At 41.6% G+C, this 21,794-nt stretch overlaps 1 protein-coding gene across 1 annotated transcript; it reads left to right on the top strand.

Annotated features, from left to right (window-relative positions):
- The first annotated feature begins 794 nt into the window (after nucleotides 1-794).
- On the top strand, nucleotides 795-21,264 carry Znf367 (zinc finger protein 367). Its single transcript, XM_031358646.1, has 5 exons — nucleotides 795-1,427; nucleotides 7,578-7,728; nucleotides 8,928-9,047; nucleotides 10,515-10,653; nucleotides 18,762-21,264. The coding sequence occupies exons 1-5, from the start codon at nucleotides 1,038-1,040 to the stop codon at nucleotides 18,982-18,984; spliced, it is 1,023 nt and encodes a 340-aa protein (XP_031214506.1). The 5' UTR covers nucleotides 795-1,037; the 3' UTR covers nucleotides 18,985-21,264.
- Nucleotides 21,265-21,794: the final 530 nt, after the last annotated feature.

Here is a 21,794-nt window from a genome sequence, read left to right as displayed (position 1 = left end):
TGATCCTAGGACTCCATTAAGAACCCATGCCCTTAGGCAGGCGTGGTGACGCACATCTTTAGTCCCAGTACTGGGGGTGGGAGCGCATGGGATCTCTGACTTCGAGGCTCTCCTGGGACCTACATAGAGAGTTCCAGGGCAGCCAGGGCTATGTAGAGACCCGGTCTCAAAACAAAAGAAAAAAGAAAAAAAGAACCGGTGCCCCGCTGGCGCTTAGCTCAGCGGAGGGCGGGGAGGGACGGGCGCGGCTTCAGCCCTTTAAACTGTCTGCGCGCGGAGACCGTCCCCATAGCCTCCGGCGGGAGGGGAAGAGCTGGGTGGGGCGATGGGGAGGGCCCTCTTGCCGGGCAGTGACCACCATGACCCTCCCCGCAACTTCTCCAATCCGCAGACTCCTACCCTCTCTTCGCCCCCTTCATCTTCTTCTTCTTCTTCGGATGGGGGCGTGACCCAGTATGCTCGCTCCGCCCACCGCCATTCACCACGCCCCTTACCCGCAGCTCCTCCAATCAACAGCCTCCTTCCCTCCCCCCCCATCTTTACAGGAGTCGTCCCGCCCGGGTGGGGCTCCCGACGGGTGTGTCGGGACTAGACGCGCGCTCCGGCCGACTTTCGAACGCAGTTGGCCCTCCAGACAAAAAAGTCTGAGAGCGGCGGCCAATGACGTGGCAGTAAGGACCCGCGCTCGAACTGGTGCCGCCCCCTCCGGACGGAACACAGCCTGGGCCCGGCTATTGGCTCGCGCGACCTGTCACTCCTCGCGGTGGCCAGCCGCAGGGTCCTCGCGGTGACTGGTTCCGCCCAGGCGCGAAATGTAACGCGGGAAAAAGCCGAAGCGGGGGACCGCGGCGGCAGGTTGTTATTCTCGGGGACTCGGCGCCTCTCGTCCCGTCTCCCTGTCAGCGACGCTGCCGCTTGCAGCCTGATCGTCCGGAGCCGCCTGCCATGAGCCGGCGGCCGTAAGGCGCCGAGACGTAGCAGCGCGGGCGAGCAAGGCGAGCTCGGGCCGAGAGCGCGAGGGCTGCAGACGAGCCAGCATGATCCGCGGCGCCCCGGCGCCCATGGCGGAGCCGCCGCCGGTCATCTTCTGCCACGACTCCCCGAAGCGCGTCCTGGTATCGGTCATCAGGACCACGCCGGCAACGCCTCCGTGCAGCAGCGTCGGGGAGCCCGAGCCGCCGCCGCCGCTCGTCCCCACTAGCCCCGGCTTCAGCGACTTCATGGTGTACCCGTGGCGCTGGGGTGAGAACGCGCATAACGTGACGCTCAGCCCGGGGGCGGCGGGCGGCGTCGTGTCGACCGGACTGCCCGCGGCGGCTGAACTCTCGACGCTGCGGGGTGCGCCGCCGTCCTCCGCCTCGGTGGCCGCCGTGTCGGGCGGGGAGGACGAGGAGGAGGCGAGCAGCCCAGACAGCGGCCACCTCAAGGTGAGTGGCTTGGGCGGCGGAGGCGCGGGGCCGCCTGGGGCCCGTTAACGGCGCGGCTCGCGGGCCGGGCGGGCGGGCGGGGCCGTGGAGGAAAAGCGGGGTGGCGGGGGCGGTGGCTGACAGGACGCTGACGTCACTGCCGCGCGCCAAAACCGGACCTTTGGGGGCAAGGCGGTCATGTGACGGGGGCGGCGCGAAGGCTGGGCTGAGGGCAGCAGGTGCAGCAGGGTGACGACGGGGAGGCTGGCTGTATCTAGATGCTTTGCTCTGCTGCGCTTCTGACCTCGCAACCTCGGCCGCCTTTGCTGTGGAGAGAAAGGACGTGAGCAGTTGGCTTCAGCCTACCTTGGGGTGGGGACTAGGTATCACTCTGTATTCCTGGCTGGCCTGGGACTATCAAGAGTAACACTTTCCGAGTGCTGGAATTCAAGGCTAGCAATACCATGCCCTACGGGGTACACTTTACATCATCCGGAGCAGCCGAGGGTTAGGGGGTTTGTTAAAGCGACTTCGTGAATACCGTCTGTATAGCTAGCTAGTGGGTGTGTTGGTACACGGGGACGGTGCTCGGGAAGGACCCGGGACTGTGTTTATAGGGCTAGACTTAATACTTTACATTCATCAGCGCTCCAAGAAGGCATCAGCAAACGTGCGTGTCGAATAAATGTCCTTGCAAAATAAATAATGCGGTGTTCTGTTGTTGGTTGAATGCCTGAATAACATAGTTTGCTACACGTGTAGCAAGCAAATTACCCAGCGGGTTAAGGGATGCTTAGTTTATAAATTGAAGCAAGTTTGGAGACATTGTGTATGGGCAGTAGCCAGAATGTTGAAACTGTTTCGAGTGAGGAAGTAGGTACTTAACTAGTGGTATTGTTATAGTGCAGGAAAGTTGAAATTTGTACCACAGTGGAGATGTTGTTAGTAGTACTTGTGTTGGTGTAAGGAACAGTTATTGTTGCTGGCTTTAGCCCCTCCTAACATGTCATCTTAGGTACTTTAGGTATCGACAACTTTTGTATTAATTTAATATTTTAGCCCTTAGAAAATGCATTGTTCAGGACAGTCAGGGCTATACAGAGAAACCCTGTCTTGAAAAACAAAAAAGAAAATACATGGTACAGTTAAGTGGCATAAAGGTTTATATGCAAAAATACCGTTGAAGGTTTTTGTATTCCACTTTTTAAAGTTGTAGTTAATTTATGTGTCTGCACTTGTGTATGCCTGAAACTGAAGTCAATTTTATGAACCACTTTGAGGGTGCTGGAAATCTGGCTCAAGTCCTTTGGAAGAGCAACACTGAGCCATCTCTTTGCCCCCCTTCTCCCATGATTTAATATTAGTTTTAACTCAGTTTGATTTTTGGATTATCATGAAAAAAATAAGCCATTGTAAATCAGTGGTTCTCAACCTTCCTCATGCTGCATCCCTATACTACAGCTCCAGTTGTAGTGACACGGCAACCATAAAGTTATTTTCATTGCTATTTCATAGCTATAAATTTGCTACAGTTATGAATCATAATGTAAATATCTATGTTTCCCAATGATCTTAGGTGATCCCTGTGAAAGAATCATTTGACACCGCCCCAGGGGTCTTGGTCCCATAGGTTGAGAACCTCTGTTGTTTGTATTTATTTGTTTTTCTTTTTTTTATTAGATATTTTCTTTATTTACATGTAAATTCCTCCTTTCCCAGTTTCCCCTCCAAAAACCAAAGAAACAAACAAAAACAAACCCCTGTTGCCTTCCCCCTCCCCATGCCTGCCACCCCACCTTCTCCCACTTATTAGCCTTGGCATTCCCCTACACTGGGGCACAGAACCTTCACAGGGCCGAGGTCCTCTCCTATTGATCGAATTTGCAGTCCTCTACTATACACATGCTGCCAGATCAATCAGACCCATCTATGTGCAGTCCTTGGTTGGTGGTTGAGACCCTGGGAGCTCTGAGGGTACTACTTAGTTCATATTGTTGTTAGTCCTAAGGGGCTGCAAACCCCTCAGCTCCATTGGTCCTTTCTCTAACTCCTTCTATTTATTTGTTTTTCTAGACAGGGTTTCTCTGTAGCCTCGACTGTCCTGGAACTCACTTTGTAGACCAAGCTGGCTTGGATCTCAGAGATCCTCCTGCCTCTGGTCCCAAGCTGGTAAGAGCTGTTGTAAGTAGATGAAATCATAGGTGTGTGCTTTTTAGCTTGAATCAGACTTTTCCCTACATAGATCTGTGTAAATGTTCTCACAGTGCATAAGCTTGAGTTTTATTTCTACATCTTTGCCTCTTTCAGAGGGAACTATACCAGAAGTAATGTGGAAATGAAAGGGCTGGTATATATGTTTATTTTCTTCCCCTTCTCATAGAACACTTAATTTTTAGAATTGATTTGATAAGAGTCTAGTTCTTTTCTTAATTAGTGAAGTGATTCAAGTGCAGCTCCAGAAATTCATTTAGGATTCCAGACTTAAGAGAGAGAATAGGAATATGCCTTTATTTGAGAAAATGAACTTCTTTATTTATGGTCAAGATGTTGGTTTAAAGAGGGAGAGGCAGTCCAGCCCCCCTTATGTTGTTTTGGCTTTAAAGTTCTTATGGTGATGATCTACTTCTCCAGGCTTTGAGTGAGTGATGCTACTTGCTGCTGAGTCGGCTCACTTTCCAGAAGAGGGAGATGAGTGTATAGTGTAGCCAGTGTCAGGAGTGCTCCTGTTACCCTTCATTACGTCACTCGGAGGCACTAACAGCTGTGAGTGAGAGCAGTCTTTATTTCTGCTTGTTGCTATGACTCCCAGGGGAGGTGTTAACATCTGAGTTGTACACACCCTCTGTCAGCTTTCTGTTGTTCTTTTATTTGTCTGTACCCTACACTGAGTGGGTAAAGAACATCTATCACCTGCCAGCATGTTTTGGACCCTCATTTCAAGATCACTTAGCACTCTTTGTATATATAACATTGTCTTCTGTGGTTGAATTCTAGGAGAGACCAAGAATAGCATCCTTGCCTTCCAGGGTGCTGTATCCCGTCTGTGCCCCTCACTGTACTCCCTGTTCAGACTGCATTCATGATAGATGCTGTAGGGCACCAAGCCTGCCCCTGCCTGACCTGCATCCACTTTTAATATCTAAACATCTAGAGTGCATGTAGTCTTTCACATAATTGACTTGCATATAGTGACTTTTGAACATCATTGAAACACTTATTCTGTTAGCATAGTAGCTACCATTTATTACCTGGCATGGAGTGGGCACTTTGTAATGTTAGGAGTAAACTACCAGTCTGTCTGTTGAGCACTCTGAATTTTTTAATTCATCTAATGTCATTTACCAGCTGAGAATGAGAAAAAGGGTCCCCAAGATAAAGGTCATATGATAGGTAGCAAAACGTCTGACACCAGCAGAACTCTTGTTTTTACTCTACATTATGTTCCCATATGTACACATATAAATGGACGTTTAGGGATTCATTTTAAAAATATTAAGTTGATGTAAGCCATCATAACTTATTTATAGCTTATCCATATCAGTTGCTTTATATAAGGTCACAGAGCTTAACGTTGAGTATTGAAGTAGAGACTTGGAACGTTGTGAATAGGGTGGGAAGTAAGCAGGTCTGAGCAGCATAGGGCGTTTGGATCCAGACCCACATGTGAAGAGGGATATATGACTCCTGCACCCGCGTCAAGGCTCACAAACATTCCTCAAGATCATCTGCTGCTGCTGCTGCTTCTCCTCTTCCTCCTCCTTCCTGATTTATTATGCTTTATCTTAGATAGGTTTCTCTTGCTGTGATAAAATACCATGACCAAAAGCAACTTGGAAGGAACTACTAAGGCTATCACTGAGGGAAGGCAGGACAGGAACCTGGAGGGCAGGAGCCAATGCAGAGGCCAGGAGGAGTCCTCTTTACTGACTTGATTCTGTGGCTTATGGTGTCTTATTACACAATAGAAATGCTAAGTCAGGCCTTTTATTTGAACTTATCAAAAACATCCAAGGACTTTTTAGGTCTTCTGTCTTCATATAATTATAAATACTTTCTAGAGGTTAGGAGATTCTGTATGCAAAATTTTTAGTAGTGTAATCATCCAAAATTTCATGTTGATGTTGTATTTTCTTTGAATCGGTAGTCTTGACAAGATTTGTCCTTCAGTCTATAGATTCAATTAATTGGATGCTGATAAACATGCCTAGAAACATGGTTTTCTTATTGTTAAGACCAAAATGAGAATGGCCTATTCAAGTAATATTGGTTATTTAAATATATATGGTTGGGGCTGGTGAGATGGCTCAGGGTGCAAAGTGTTTGCTACATAAGCCTGAAGGCCTGTGTTTAGAGCCCTAGCATCCAGCATCCACATAAAAGCCATCTGAAGCACATCTATAAACAGCGATGGAAGGAGTGGGGGTGTAGAAATACAGGCAGATCTCAAGGCCTCTGGCTGGCCAGCCTCTTAGAAATGGTGAGCTTTGGGTTCAGTGAGAGATCTTGTCTCAAAAATCTCACGGTGGAGAGAAAAGACACCTGACATTGATATCTGGTTTCTAGATGTGCACACAGATGTGTAGATACAGCTCATTTATTTGGAATAGTAGATGATTATTTCCAATCTTATTTCCCTAATTAAAAGAATGCATTTATTTAATTATTATTACCTATATGTGGCAAGTATGTTGTATTTTTGCCTATAATTTATATACATATACATATATATACAATTTATGTATATGTTGTTGTAACTGGGAATGTTTTATTTTTCTTTGGTAGCAAAGAAAATAGTGGGTAATTTAATTTTTCTTTTCCATTTTTTGTGGTTTGTTTTGTTTTTGTTTTTTTTTGAGCCAGGGTTTATTTGTGTAGCCCCGGATATCCTGGAACTAGCTCTTTAGATCAGGCTGGCTTTAAATTCACAGATCCACAGAACTGGAGTTAAAGGTGTGTGCCACCATACCTGGCGTGAACTTTTTTCAAAGTGAAAAATTTGATTGAAGGAAATTCGGTTAGAGCTTATCATTTTAGGTATGAGGCTAAGATTTAAGCTTTGGGACCCTATAGGTTTTCACGTGGAGAACAGTGACATCTCTTAGTACATGACACTTGAAGCATTGTTCTTTTTTCATGTAATCTATGGATGTAACAACTTACCTGGGAAATAAAAGGAATTTGTTTTTGTTTTTGTTTTTTTTTTAAAGATTTATTTATTACTATACATAAGTACACTGTAGCTGACTTCAGACACCCCAGAAGAGGGCATCAGACCTCGTTACGGGTGGTTGTGAGCCACCATGTGGTTGCTGGGATTTGAACTCAGGACCTTCGGAAGAGCAGTCAGTGATCTTGCCACCCCTACACTGAACTTTTTAATTTGTCTTTTAAACTTATAAGAATGTATTTTGAATTACCTTAGCTTCAGTGTGTAAGCTTATTAAAACTACTTCTGTGTAGCTCTATCTGTCTCCTCTTATTGATGTCCCTTTTTAGTGCAGAATATTGAGATCAAGCTCAAGGCCACTGGTATAGGCAAAAGCCTTATTAGGGCAGGGTGGGGGTGGAGGGCACGAACAGGACACATGCTTTGTTTTCCTTACCCAGCTGTTTACATCTCTGCTAAAGCCTCCACTTTCCTTGGGCAGAGCTTCTGACTGGGTTCAGGATTTACTGAGCGCATGCTCCATTTTCTGTGAAATCTCCCTGAGTTTCCCATAGGCTTTTCCTGTGTCTGCTTGCTTTAGGTGAACCTCCCCCCCCCTTTTTTTTTGGTCTAGAGAGCAGCAAGTTGTTTGTGAACAATGCCCTCTAAATAGTCCTGAGAGGTAGCGAGATTAGATGAGGTAAAGGTAAGTGCCTTGTGTCCAAGTGGCCCACCCAGGTCATAGAATAGGTTTTGGTCTGCTCTCTGCAAGTGGGAACCAAGTCACACAATAAGAACAGAAGCCTTTTGAAGGTTTGCTACTGAGTAAAGGAAGAACGGACAAGTGAAAGTGCTTTAGGGATGTTTGTTGATAAATCAAACATAGTAGTTTTCTGTTATCTGTAGAAAGGTGGGCTGCTAGAGCCACTTACTCTACAGTTCGTGCTGATGCTACTCAGTCTGTATCTTATGCTGCTTTAATGATTCCAGGAAATTATATTAAAGTTTATAAACAATGTTAACAGGATGGAATCCGACGTGGAAGGCCCAGAGCAGACACTGTTCGGGATTTAATAAATGAAGGAGAACATTCATCTAGCAGGATTCGCTGTAACATCTGTAACAGGGTATTTCCGAGGGAGAAATCACTCCAGGCTCACAAAAGGACCCATACAGGTAAGATGACAATATTGTAGAAGTGGCTAGAAGTGATACTTGATTAAAACTTGATTTGGTACTTAAGTTGTTAATTAATGTTATTTAATTAGGTTAAGTAATGTTCATATAAATTGCCTTATATTTTCTTATATTGCCACCATTACTTTGAGGTTTTAAAAATCAGCCTCTGTTACTTGTTTGCTTTTTGGTGGGGAATGGTGGGTTTAGGATTTTAAAACTGAACATTGTCAGTTGTGTCATTATTCCACTTCCACCTACCTGAATTCTATTTGTTTCCTCTAACACATGTCAGACATTTTTATTTGTATATAGAAGTCCTTGCAATCTATATAGGAAGCAAAATACTTTGTAGAAGGCCCTTGTTCTTTCTGTAATGTTGACCCCTGGAAGAGGAGCCTTATAGTAAATCAGGAATAAATAATACATTAGTTATGATTGGCATTTTTGAGCACCTTATCTAGGTTAACACTATGCCATATGTAGAAATTTAAATGAAACAGAAAGTAGGAAAATTCAGAAGGAGACTAAGCACAGGACACTTCACGGGCAGACACCAAGTACAGTTGAAAGCCTGCAGACTTGGGGCTTGAATGGGTAGGGAATTCCTGGCTGGAATATCTCTTCTGGAAAAAACTAAGGACACTTCTCCCTTCTCCAGATAGATAATGAATTTAGTGACATTACATGCTGAGGAGAATTATCAGGGAGCTTTTTAGCAGTCCAAGGAAGAAGCTCAGGAGGGTTTGGGTTGTTTTGAGGAATTACTCATACTACAAAAACAGAGTTTCATGCTGGTGCCATCTTGAAATACGATGTTTGAAGGAGGCTAGAGGTCAGCTAGCAGGCCATTGGAGTATCCCCTATGGTTGAGTGAGACCAAGGAAATAGCCATAGAAAGCAGAAGTTGGAGATAGTTTATAAATCAGAAAAGAGCTCATAGTTGGACTGTTGAGGAGAAAAGTATAGATAAGCTGAAGATGCTAATAACAAGGGTTGAACCTGGGTTTCTGAATGCTCGGGACCCAGAGGAAGTAATGAGCTTTGTAGAGGAGAGGTGCTCCAGTGCCACCCTTTGTCTCCCTGCCTTGCACTGTGATGCGTGTCATTTCTCACTAGAGTTCTGACCCACGTGAAGAGAATTTTCCTCCTGCCCCTTGTTGCTCCCTCGTGTCTGATTATGATGTCTATCTTCTTAGGTGAGAGACCTTATCTGTGTGACTATCCAGACTGTGGGAAAGCCTTTGTTCAAAGTGGACAGCTCAAAACCCACCAACGTCTTCACACCGGAGAGAAGCCTTTTGTCTGTTCAGAAAATGGTATGGTGTTAAAGTGATATTTTAGGAATAGCTGATAACCAGCTAGTAGTTAGAGTAAGTTTTACTTAGATTTTTAGTAATCAGCTGAGAGCTTTACTTAGATTTTTTTGAGAAGAGAAAATTTTTGATAAGCTTTTATAAAACATCATAAGCTCCCCATCCCCAAGCTATGGATTGAGCCCACACCTTTGCACATGCTAGTCAGGTATTGTCATTGAGCTACATACCCAGCCCAAGCTGGGTAAGAAGTAGAAAAATTCATCATAAATGTAGCCTTTGAAGTAGGCTTTTATTTTGGTTAATAAACTATTTAACTAGAGTAAGTGTATTTTTTCTTTTTCTCTTTCTTTTTTTTAAGATTTATTTTATGTATGTGATTATACTGTCTCTCTTCAGACACATCAGAAGAGGGCATCAGATCCCATTACAGATGGTTGTAAGCCACCATGTGGTTGCTGGGAATTGAACTCAGGACCTGTGGAAGAACAGTCAGTGCTCTTAACCTCTGAGCCATCCTTTCCAGCCCTGTGTATCTTTTCTTAAAGGGACCTATTTTTACATCTATCTATTTGAGTGTATGGCAATAAGGGGACCACTTACATTCTAGGGATCAAACTTAGGTTATCAGGCTTGATGGCAACACCTTTACTCAGTGAGCCATCTTGCTGGCCCTCTTAAATGGTTAGTTGGTTGGTTGATTGGTTTAATCACAGTCTCCAAAAGTGTAAATACATACACACATATATTTCAGTATAGTCCTGCCCCCTTTTTTTGTAATTTTCTTGATTATTTTTTTAAATCTTATAAATGTTTACAGGCTATTTATTTTTAGTTTCCACATAGGAGAGGAAACTTTTTTTTTTTCTGAAACAGGGTCTCACTGTGTAGTATTGCATGGCTTAGAACTCCCTATATAAACTAGGCTGGCTTCAAACTCAAATCCCCCTGCCTCTGCCTCCTGAATGCTAGAACCAAAGGTGTATGCCACCATGTCTGACTCATTAGAAAACTCTTGTTTTGTTAGTATTTAAAATTTAACTTATGAGTATGTGGTTATGTTTAGTGTGTGTGTGTGTGCGTGCACCATGGTTAGAGAGGACATTGGGGCTGGGGGGCGGGGGAGATGGCTCAGTGGTAAAGAGCTCTGGCTGCTCTCCCAGAGGTACTATGTTCATCCCAGCAACCACATGGTGGCTCACAACCATCTAATGGGTTCTGATACCCTCTTCTGGTGTATGAAAACAGCTACAGTGTACTCACATGCACTAAATAAATAAATCTTTTAAAAAATATATATACTTTTTTAAAAAAGGAGAGGGCATTGGATTCTATGGATGTGACTATGGAAGCTTGTATGGTTAGAGAATTCAGCATCTCTCTGCTTTCCTTTGTATGTATCGAAGCTGGATATATCTCATGTGTCTGAATGTTCACATTCTGGTGAGCATTTCCTTCTGTGTTTTGAAGGCTGCCTAAGCAGATTCACCCATGCAAACCGCCACTGTCCAAAGCACCCTTATGCCCGGCTGAAGAGAGAAGAGCCAACGGACACGCTCAGCAAACACCAGTCTACGGACAACAAGGCTGCTGCTGAGTGGCTGGCAAAGTAAGGCTGTGTGTGTGTGGCTTCCCACAAGATGTCTTTGGAGCTTGGGTTTATGTTAGAGTTTGAGAATCCTTTCATTTTAAGTAGATTACTTATGTATGTTTTATAAAATAGTTCAGAATAATCCTTAATTTCCTGTAGAGTTGTTATGAGGGCTTGGGATCTGTGTGCCCCAAGCACAGTGTATTTCATTTTCTTCGTTTCACTATTGAAACATACGGAACACTCATGAATTGGCAAGTCACAGCAACAAAGAGGTCAGCATAAAAATCTTTCTCTGAGAGTATTTGACTTAGAAACTTGTTGGTGGTTGACATCTCTGAAGTTTCTCTGTAGTGCTGTTGGGTCCCTTATTGTGTTGCTGCTGCTCTTCCTGCTAGCTCTGCCACAGTGGACAGGTGTTCATGGATAACAATGTCCCTGTTGTCTCAGGCTCTGGCTGGAGGCCTCACTTCTCCCTTTAGCCATTCTGCTCATCTTTTTTTCTTACTCGGGCTAAAAAATCATTTCAGGAAAGGCTTACTTGACCTTCCCCGGGAACTTAGAACAGTCTGGGGCCCACTTCATAGATGGAGGCTATCATCCTCAGTGACCCGTCAAGATTCTCTTGTTCTAGCCCTCAAGTTGTACTGAACTAACGGTTCTTTTAATGCTTCTTACGTACTGCCAAGATTTCTAGTGTGGTGAGATAGATTTCCTAAAGTGATAAAGGTAGAATTTATTTGTAAACAGTCTCACAGTGTAGTCCTGGCAGGTCTAGCACTTGCTATGTAGAGTAGGCTGCCCTGGAACTCAGAGATCCATCTGTCTCTGCCACTGATCTGCAGAGATTAAAGGCATGTACCTTTAATCCCTCATAAAAAGCTTTGTTGAGTATCATCAATGTATGATAGGTTGTATTAAAGTGCACAGTTTGATACATGTGACATTTTGTCTACATCATGGGACCACCATAGTCAAAGTAATGGGTATATATGTCATATCCAGGTTTCCTCAAGTTCCTTTGTCGCACCTGTTAACTGTCTGCTTCCAGCTAGCACTGATCTTCTGGGACCTAAACTAACTTGTGTTTTCTAGGGATTTATAGAAATGTTAGCAAATGGCTGCATTGACTCAGCATCATCACTTGAGGTTCATGCATACTGAGTGTTTCAACTGTTTCAACAGTCCATTCCTTTTACTTCAGGCTAGTAACTTATTGTGTAGCTCTACATCAGCTTGTTTAGTCACCTTTTGATAGATGTTTGAGTTGCTTTTAGTATTTTAAATAAGGCTGTGAACATTAGTATACAAGACCTTATATTGGGACTTGTATTGGATGACACTTATTTAAATATGCACTTTAGACACTGTGTGAGTGGACATTTACATTTTCTCTGGTGACTTAACAAGTGGCTACAATAAGGCTAAGCTAGAATTAAAACTAATGTTAAATTTTTTCGATAAAGTGTATTATTGAGGGGCTGGCGAGATGGCTCATCAGGTAAGAGCACTGACTGTTCTTCCGAAGGTCATGAGTTTAAATCCCAGCAACCACATGGTGGCTAACAACCATCTGTAATGTAATCAGATGCCCTCTTCTGGTGTATCTGAAGACAGCTACAGTGTATGCATATAATGATGATGATGATGATGATGATGATGATGATGATGATGATGATGATGATGATGTATATTATTGACATTACTTTCTTGGTCATTTTTTTTTTCTTTTGTTTTTGTTTGTTTTTGTTTTTCCAGACAGGATTTCTCTGTGTAGCCATGCCTGTTCTGAGCTTACTCTGTAGATCAGGTTGGCCTCAACTTGGAGACCTGCCTGCCTCCATACCTGGCTGTTGGTCTTATTTTATAGGTTTAATGTTTAATCCTGTCAAAAGTTTCCATTGCCCTTCCCCACCCACCCAACCCCCCCAAAAAACAACCAAAGCTGGGCAGTGGTGGCTGTATAGAGAAACCCTGTCTTGAAAAAACCAAAAAACATTTTTTTGTTAAATAAAAAGTTTTTTCTCCTAAGGTTCTGAAGCTCCTGATGCTAAGGGCCTTGTATGTGTTAGGTAGATCCTCTGCTACTGATTCAGAGGATAGGATAGGTTCCTGAGGTTCACTCATACATAATATAGGTATTAATAAAGGCAGGGGTCTTTTGTTTGTTTGTTTCTTGTGTTAGGAATTGAACTCAGGGCCTTAATACATGTTATGTAGATGTTCTACCTATGAGCTACATACCCAGGGTAGCATATAGTGTAATGGCAAACACGATGAGGGAATGCAGTGGGAAGTCTAAAACAAGTGTCTGATTATAGACACATGAATAGGATTCTTTACTCTGCAGTCTAAGTTCTCTGTAAAAATGGGATTCCCATGTAATACTTTTGAATAGTCATAGAAAAGCAATACTTACGAAGGAAAACACTTTTAACAAAATTTCATTTTTATTAGTGTATATTCATTGGATATTGAAATAGGTTTTATAAAATATATACAAGTCTATCTAGTACTTTGATCACAGCAATCCCTGTGTCCTTCTTTCCTCCTAGTCCTCCTCATTCTCTCAGTCTTAGTTCTACCTTTGTTTGTTTGTTTGTTTGTTTTGTTTTGTTTTTTTTGAGACGTCCTGGAACTCACTCTGTAGACCAGGCTGGCCTCGAACTCAGAAATCCGCCTGCCTCTGCCTCCCAAGTGCTGGCATTAAAGGCATGTGCCACCACCGCCCGGCTTATTTCTACTTTCATGACAAACAAATAATTAATTTAATAAGGTTATTATATAAAGTCTGAAATCCACAAATGAGAGAAAATGTGATGTTTGTCTTTCTGTGTCTACACTATTTGGTTCTTATGGCTGAACAAAATCCATTATGTATTGTTCATGTGATGAGACTTGGGAGAATGGAGCCCAGAAATGAGGCAGACTGAAGTTTCATGCAATAAATAGCTAACTAGTCAGAGCATCAGACAGTTTATACTCTGAGAATTAAGAGGAGTAACAAGTAAAGAGTACAATCACGAGGGCAATGTAAACAAATAACAACAGCCAGTTGTAATGAGTAAAGTAAACTCACTCCTGTCCACTACATCTGGGAGTGCACGAAAGCATGTGTATATGAAGACACTGAAACCATAAGCCTTGTTAGGTGGTGGTGGTGGTGGTGGCGGCATAGGCCTTTAATCCCAGCACTTGAGAGGTGGAGACAGGTGAATCTCTGTGAGTTTATGGCCAACATGGTCTACAAAAAGAGTTCCAGGACAGCCAGTGTTACACAGAAACCTTGTCTCAAAAAAACAAAAAACAAACAAAAAATCAAGACTCTTTGTCTTGGTTTCTTGGAGTTTTCTCACAAGCACTCAGAAATCTCACATGACTTCATTCTAAGACCATGTTCTGAATTTTTTTAAAAGAAAGATATCCAGAGTAGTTTCAATTTGAGATGGTGTAAATTGTCATTTGATGCATGAATATCCTTTAAACAAACAAATTGTAAACAGAATGAGTAATTTTAGAATAGTGAAAGTATTGTGCCTAATACTCTGCCCCCAAGAATAGGGATCAAAACTATGTTCAATACTATTGGTTGTATTATTATATTGATCAAAAAAATCTAGAGACTAGCTTGAAAAGAAACTATTATGAGTAGATGTTTTGGTCTCCTGTAGAATGAAAGCCCATATTTTTTGCCCTTTATTAGGAACACAATGTTATGATGTCCTTTGTAAATGGGAAATTATTCAAATTCAAGGAAAAATTAAATGTGGCTCCCTTTCAGACGAATGAATAAGTCTATTACAGTCCCAAGGTCCAGTCATAAATACAGAGTCATTCATTTAGTGAAGATATCAGGAGCTGGGTCCATACAATCTACAAATTGAAGGACAAGGAGAATGAGGAACATAAGACCAATACATGAGCTCAAAGGCACTCGTCAAAGATGCATAAGCCAAAGCGGCTAGCATTGCCAGAGTGAGATTCTCAGGTGACATAGGGCTCTGTGTGTTTACTCCCTTGATGCACAGGGCCTTATCTTACCCCAGACTGGCAGATATGACTTAGGATATAGTCTATATCTCTTTTTGCCCCTTAGCTGGAAGTTTGCTATCTTTCTAGTGACTTCCACTGTCTCCTTGCCTTCCACCATCCTTGATGGCCTGGGGTACGAGGAGCCAAAGAATCTGTAATGTTTCAGTGAATCCATCTGCAATGACAGATGCAAACCTCTTCCCAATTTTCTTATGGAGAAGTGGAAATAGGGCAGCTTGCTTATTTCTTCATCAGCTTGCTTATTTCTTTTTGTAATAAAACCAGGGAGCTTAGAGTATGCACGAAAATGAGTCTTGCTAAAAATAATCCTGTAACATAAGCAGAATCTGAAATGATATTAAGAGTTGTTACAGGTTTTCATTGCTGTGAAGAGACATCATGACCAAGGCAACTCTATTTATAAAGGACAACACTTAATTGGGGACTACGTTATAGTTTCAGAGGTTCAGTCTATTATCATTGCAGGAACCATAGCAGCATCCATGCAGACATGGGCTGGAGAAGGAGCCAAGAGTTCTACACTTTATTCCAAACGCAGCCAGGAGGAGACTCCCTCAGGCAGCTAGGAAGAGGCTTGCTTCATACTGGGTAGAGCTTGAACATAGGATCTCAAAGTGTGCCCTGACGGTGACACGCTTCTTCTCACAAGGTCATGCCTCAAAATACCACTTCCCATGGGCCAAGCATATTCAAACCACCATACACTATAAACACCGAGATTGTATTATTTACTGAAAAAAGTTGTTTCTACTTGTGTGTCTCAGCCTTAGCACACACCTTTAATTCCAAACAATGAAGGTAGTAAAGTTAGTTTGTAGAAGGACGGTAGTTTAAAAGTGATGTGTAATTGAATGGCGGGCAGAGTAGCAAGTCAGAGAAAGATTTCACAGAATAAGATATGCTCAACTCTCACTGGAAGAGAGAGGAAAGAAACTACTTATAGGAGCAAGCAGTACAGAGAGGAAGGAGGCAGTTTTACTGGGAGAGTTTTATAGAAACGGGTTAAAGAGAGAATGAGCTAGACACATGTGAAGACAGAACGAACCACAGAATGAGAAGGAGTTAAAAAATTAGAACAGATTGCTAAAATTATTTTGAGGTTAAGCAGAGCAATTCAGGAGAGGCAGAGAGAAAGAAGCCAGATTGAATCAGACAGTGTGGAGAGGAGTTTGAGTCAGAACAGCTGAGTTGAACCAGCTAGTCAGAGTTTAGAAAGAGTTAGAAAGGGATGAGCTTATTCAGCAGCAAGTCTCAGAAGCTGAAAACATTCTAGGCATAGATAAGATTGTACCTCCAGGTACAATCCACCTGGACTAGGACTAGGCCTAGGTTAGCAGACTGAAGCAGTAAGCCTCAGAGATGACAACTATCTGGAGAATAAAAGTTATTTTACAAAGATTTTATAAATTAACTATCATAGAATTAAAACAGCCAGTTCTACCTATTGGGCTGAAGAAAGAGTATTACTAGATAAATGACAATTTGGACCATGAATCCCTCCTATGCCCTTAGATGAACCATCAATAAAATAAGTATCTACCTATGGAATGGGAAAAGATTGGACATTTTATAATCACAAATTCAGTTCATATGAAAAAATCCCATAGATTGCCAGCTGGACCATGATTTCCTATACTCCCATAGTAATCTGCTGGGGTGGCTGGTGCATGCCTTTAATCCCGGTACTCAAAAGGCAGAGGCAGACAGATCTCCCAAGTGTGTAACCAGCCCAGTCTACAGAGCTGATTACAAGATAGCCAAGTCTACACATAGAAATCCTGTCTTGAAAATATCAACAACAAAAAGGAAACATCTGTAGACATCTGTAATGTCTTTAAAAACTGATGGTTGAGGGTAATATAATACAAGAATCAAATTAACATAATTGTTGACACTGGATCCTCCTGTGATTTACTAATTGAACAAGAAAAGGAAGGCAAGCAGTATTTTATGGCTCTTATGGTGTAAATAAATCCATTCCAAGGGTTCATCCTCTTGTGCTGTAATACTTGAAGGAGACAGTTTTGTGGGGAAAATAAGTTTAAGGGCAGTCAAGGATCCACATGATACATGATTGCTTCTTTTAGTCTGAGTTCAAATAGTTCTTGCCTCTTGAGATAACATATGGGAACTAGCCACCACTGATTTTCCTTCTAACGTTTTAAATAGTAATATACTAAACAGCTCGTGGGGTTTGGGGAGAAATTGGTAAATGAATTTCATTTCCTTGCTATACCCTAGCTTGCCTAGGTTATAAAGTTAACGTTTTCATTAGCTTTCCTAAATCCTCATCAAAAAATGGAAATTCAAGATTAGATTATCAAATTTATCACCCCATGCTTCTGGGTCATTTTCAGGCCATGGATGATATGCATCTGAAGGAAGCTCTAGTAAAGGGGCTGAGTCACACATCACCAGCATGGTTATTGGTGGAACTGTTTTTACTTTGAATTTTGCCTGAACAGGGAAAATCCTTTTTTTGCTTTTTTTTTTTTTTTAACCCATTTTAAGGTTTAATTATTCAGTTTATATTCATGCAAGGAATTAACTGTCTCTTCCTCATGATTAATGTCTTCCTTAAGTTTTTGATAACAGTCCAAATTAGTGCCCAAGCAACTCAATTGAATGAGATCTTTTCCCCTTTTTATGCCTTTTCAATATTCTTTCAGACTCTGTCCTATACTTCATCTAAAATTCCTTACTCTGAAAGCAAGTGATTATAATTATAAACAACTTGCAAGCAATTTAATAGTTGTGATTTTAATACTTGTATTCCTTCTTTTAAAAAAAACGATGCATAAGCTCTATCATGGTTCTCACTCTAATGTCTTAGCTGACTCCAGTACAAGTACAGTGTACTTGGTGGGACCTGGGAGAATGAAGGTAAACTAATGTCCCATGCAATGGCCAACTTATTCTGAGCATCAGAGCGTTTATACTCTGAGGGTTAAGAGCAGTCACAAGCGTAAAGTGTACAGTTACAAGGGCAAGCCTCATACAGCATAAACATGTTTTTCCATAGAGGCATAGAAACAAATAATTGTTGTAACGAATATTCTGAAGCAAGCTCACTTCTATCCACTATACCTGGGAGGAGCACGGAAGTATAATCCAAGAATAATTCCATGTCTTTGAAGAAACTGAGGTCGCAAGACTATTTTGGTTTTTTTGTTTGTTTGTTTGTTTGCTTGTTTGTTTTTGGAGTTTTATCACAAGCATTCAGAAACCTCACCCTACTTCATTCTTGGACTATGTCCCAATAATATTTTTGTTTGTTTGTTTTTTGTTTTTTAAGATTTATTTATTTATTATATGTAAATACACTGTAGCTGTCTTGAGACAGCTCAGAAGAGGGCATCAGATCTCGTTGTGGATAGTTGTGAGCCACCATGTGGTTGCTGGGATTTTAACTCAGGACCTTTGGGAGAGCAGTCAGTGCTCTTAACCACTGAGCCATCTCTCCAGCCCGTGTCCCAACAGTGTTATCTACCACATTTTCTTTATTTGACCATCTGCTCATCTAGGCTTGGCTATTGTGAACAGTGTGACCAATGGCACTGTAACCAATGCTGGACTTCATGCACAAGTATCTCCATAGTCTGTTGACTTGGGTGTGGGCTATCTGGGTCATATGGCAGTTGCATCTTGAGTATTTTGATGAACCTTGACAAAATTTCAGTAGTGGCTTAGCTATTTATATTCCTGTCAGTATGTAATGGGTCTGATTTAGGCAAGATGAGATATCGGTGTAAAATGTACATGTTTGTTTACTGTTTGTACTTCATCTTTTGATAACTAAGAATGATTTTTAAAAAATATCTTATGTGTTTGTACCTGAGTGTATTTGTGTGCAGGAGTTCATGGGGGCCCAAAGAGGGTATCCGATCCCCTGGAACTGAAGGTACAGACAGACAATTGTGAGCTTCCACATGGGTGCTGGGAACGCAGTGCAGGTCCTCTGGAAAAGGAGCTAGTATTCTTAACTGAGCATCAGGACCCTGTCTCCAGCCCCACTAAGGAAATACTTGACAATCTGATACCTGCCATATAAACAGTGTTTGCCTTCTACACAGGTACTGGGAGATGAGAGAGCAACGCACCCCCACCCTAAAAGGCAAGCTAGTTCAGAAGGCTGATCAGGAGCAGCAAGACCCTCTGGAGTACCTCCAGTCTGATGAGGAGGACGATGAAAAGAGTGGCGCCCAGCGCCGGCTGCAGGAGCAACGAGAGAGGCTGCATGGGGCCCTGGCACTCATTGAGCTGGCCAATCTGACAGGGGCACCACTCCGCCAGTAGCCCCCACACTGACTCTTCACTGTACAAAAGTACTGCCCAGCATACTTACAAAGTAGATCCTTGGGCATAAGCTAAGCACCTTATTTGCTTATCATAGGCTGCTATTCTGTAGAAACTTATGAAGAATGTTGTTGCCTCAGATGGGGTGAGAGAGAATTGCACTTTTTTTTTATACGGAAATAGATTTGATGTAAAGTTTAAAATAATTTGTAAATATGGACTGCAGTTACAGGGTAGAAGCTACAAGTTGTGGGAAGCTAGGTTTTGCAAGTTTAATGCATTCATTGGAAGCAGTTCTCACGGGAAGCACTTTGTGAATAAGACATTTGTGTAAAAAAACAGATTGGTACAAATAGCCAAAGAAGGTTGAAATAGATTATTTATAAGATCACTTTTAACAGTGTATGTTAGTGTGTGTGACAGTACTGTAAATACTGAAGCAGAGCAGTGTGAGACATATGTATAAAATACATATTTTTAAATTGCAAAATAGCATGGCCAATAAGTCTAGAGAAATGGGAGGCCAACTATTTGGAAAGATGATATAAGTTATGAACTTGGAAGAAAAGGTATTTGAGGCTCTTGGTAAGATGGGTACTAGTTTTTAAAATTGGTATAAAATGAGTCTTATCCCATCTTTCTGGGCTTTTTAACTCACTGTAATGCTGATGCTCAGAAAGCGCTCGTCACTCAGCTTGTTGACTGGGGACTTTTGCACATTGCTCAGCTGCTGGACCTGAGTGATTAATCTTGCAAAGTCTGTGTAACCTGGCAACTGGTGCATGTATGTGTACACCAGTGAGATCCATTATGGGCCCTGTAATGAGATTGGCACTTGTGTTTGTATTAATAAAAGGGACATCTGCAGGGTTGTTTTGTAGTGAAATGTTTTAGGTCTTTTGATAGTAAACACTAAATTTTAATTGTTCTGCTTGTTTAGCGTTATTAGCGGATGGAAGCCTCCATATTTATATTTTCAGTGCATATTGCCACCTTTCTGCTTCACTTCAGAATAACATGCCAAGCTATTTTGTGTTCACTAAATTTAGCTATCAGTTAAACACTTGAGTAAATATTGGCTACTCAAATATGCAGGCTTCTGAGATAGTTTTAGCTGCAAGTGTCTTGTCTGGTGGTTGAAAACCATTTTCTCCAAATAGATGAAGTTACTGAACACATTGTGTAGTAAGGCAAGAATAGAATTCTAGGAGCCAAGCAGCCACCTCTTTATGGAGTCAGGAATCTATCACTTGAGCTTTTATTAAAAGGTGAATGAAATTATATACAGAGCATAGTGATTTCTAGACTCCTTAATTGGAGACTTCAAAGTAATGGGAAGAAAGATGGGCTCTTCAGTGCCTTTTTCTTTTTTTTCTTTTTTCTTTTTTTTTTTTTTAAGGTAGTATCCTACAAGTTTAGATTACACGTTACTGAGAATGTAGGCTAAAATCTCGGGTGGTTGCAGTACACAGGTAGTTAAATTGTGTAGCCTTGGAGAGTGGAGGTAAGAAATGTCTTGAGAAGCGCCAATGTGAAACTGAAGTTGTGGTAGTTAGAATAATGTGTATGATGAGGACATACTTTAAAAATGGAATTCCTCTGTACAGTCAATTTCAGATCTTTAGGGGCTTTTTGTAATAAGAGATTTATATTTGTAATGGTCTAAGAATGTTATCTGTAACCTGGTGTGTAGAATTTTAACTTGGAGCACTTATGAGTATGATAAGAGACCATACATAGCGTCTGAATATTCTTGGTTTGGGGTTCAGCATTCTCTCCCTCAGATAAATGGGAGTGTACGAACCAACGCAGCACTCGCCAGTCTTGGGAAATTTTAAATCTGATCAACTCACCTTAAGGACAGCAGTACAATTGAAAAATGCAATTAGTCAATTCACAAATAAGATTTAAGGCCTTCAAAAAGTAAGGGCTTGCTTTGTTTCTCTAATTGACTTTTGTCAACCATTGTAGTTAATATTCACAAGAATTTTTTATTTGTATGATTGACAGCTTAAATTATTCCAACTGCTTACCATTGGCCATGTTTTAAAGGTTTTTTTTTTTTTTCCGATAAGCTATGTACTTGGGAAAAATACATTGGCATCTAAAATTTGAGGTGTGTTATGACTGCTTTTTGTTTTAAAAATGTGGTTACATTCAGATTTTTGAAGTGTTTTATGCTTCATATGGCTAAGTTGTAGTTTGGCAGATTACAGCATATTAATAAACATGCTGTAATTTTAAAAGATGCTTTGAATAAAATTTTATTTTAACTTAAAGTGTAAAGTGCATGGGTCATTCTTGCAGTTTTTATAATTTGTTTCTCTATCAGAAATATAAAAACCATAATAGATGATTAGATAGATAGATAGATAGATAAATAGATAGATAGATAATATAGATGATTAGATAGATCCAAAAAAAAAAAAAATAGAAACAGCCCACAAGCTGACATCTCATTGTCTTCTCTCAGTTGTCTCATCTCAGTTATCTCACACAACTTTTTTGAGGTTATGGGTTGACTTCAGAGTATCATATACACTTTTTTTTTCTAGCATAGTATGAATTACTGTTTCTTTAAAATTATGGTTTGAGATAGGGTCTCACTTCTGCTTCCCTCTGCCTCCTCAGTTCTGGTTTTAAAGACCCTCTTAACACTGGGCTGGATTGTGGGTGTTAATTTCCTTACTTCACTCATCACAGTGCTAAAATTATGGAGCTGGGGAGATGGCCCAGTGGGTCAAGTGCTTGCTGCACAAGCATGAGGACTGGGCCTTGATTTCCAGCACCCGCATAAAGGCTGGGCAGGG

This window comes from Mastomys coucha, unplaced genomic scaffold (genome assembly GCF_008632895.1).
Source record: "Mastomys coucha isolate ucsf_1 unplaced genomic scaffold, UCSF_Mcou_1 pScaffold7, whole genome shotgun sequence".
In the NCBI taxonomy this organism is placed as follows: Eukaryota; Metazoa; Chordata; class Mammalia; order Rodentia; family Muridae; genus Mastomys; species Mastomys coucha.
This window is presented reverse-complemented; position numbering and strand designations above follow the sequence as displayed.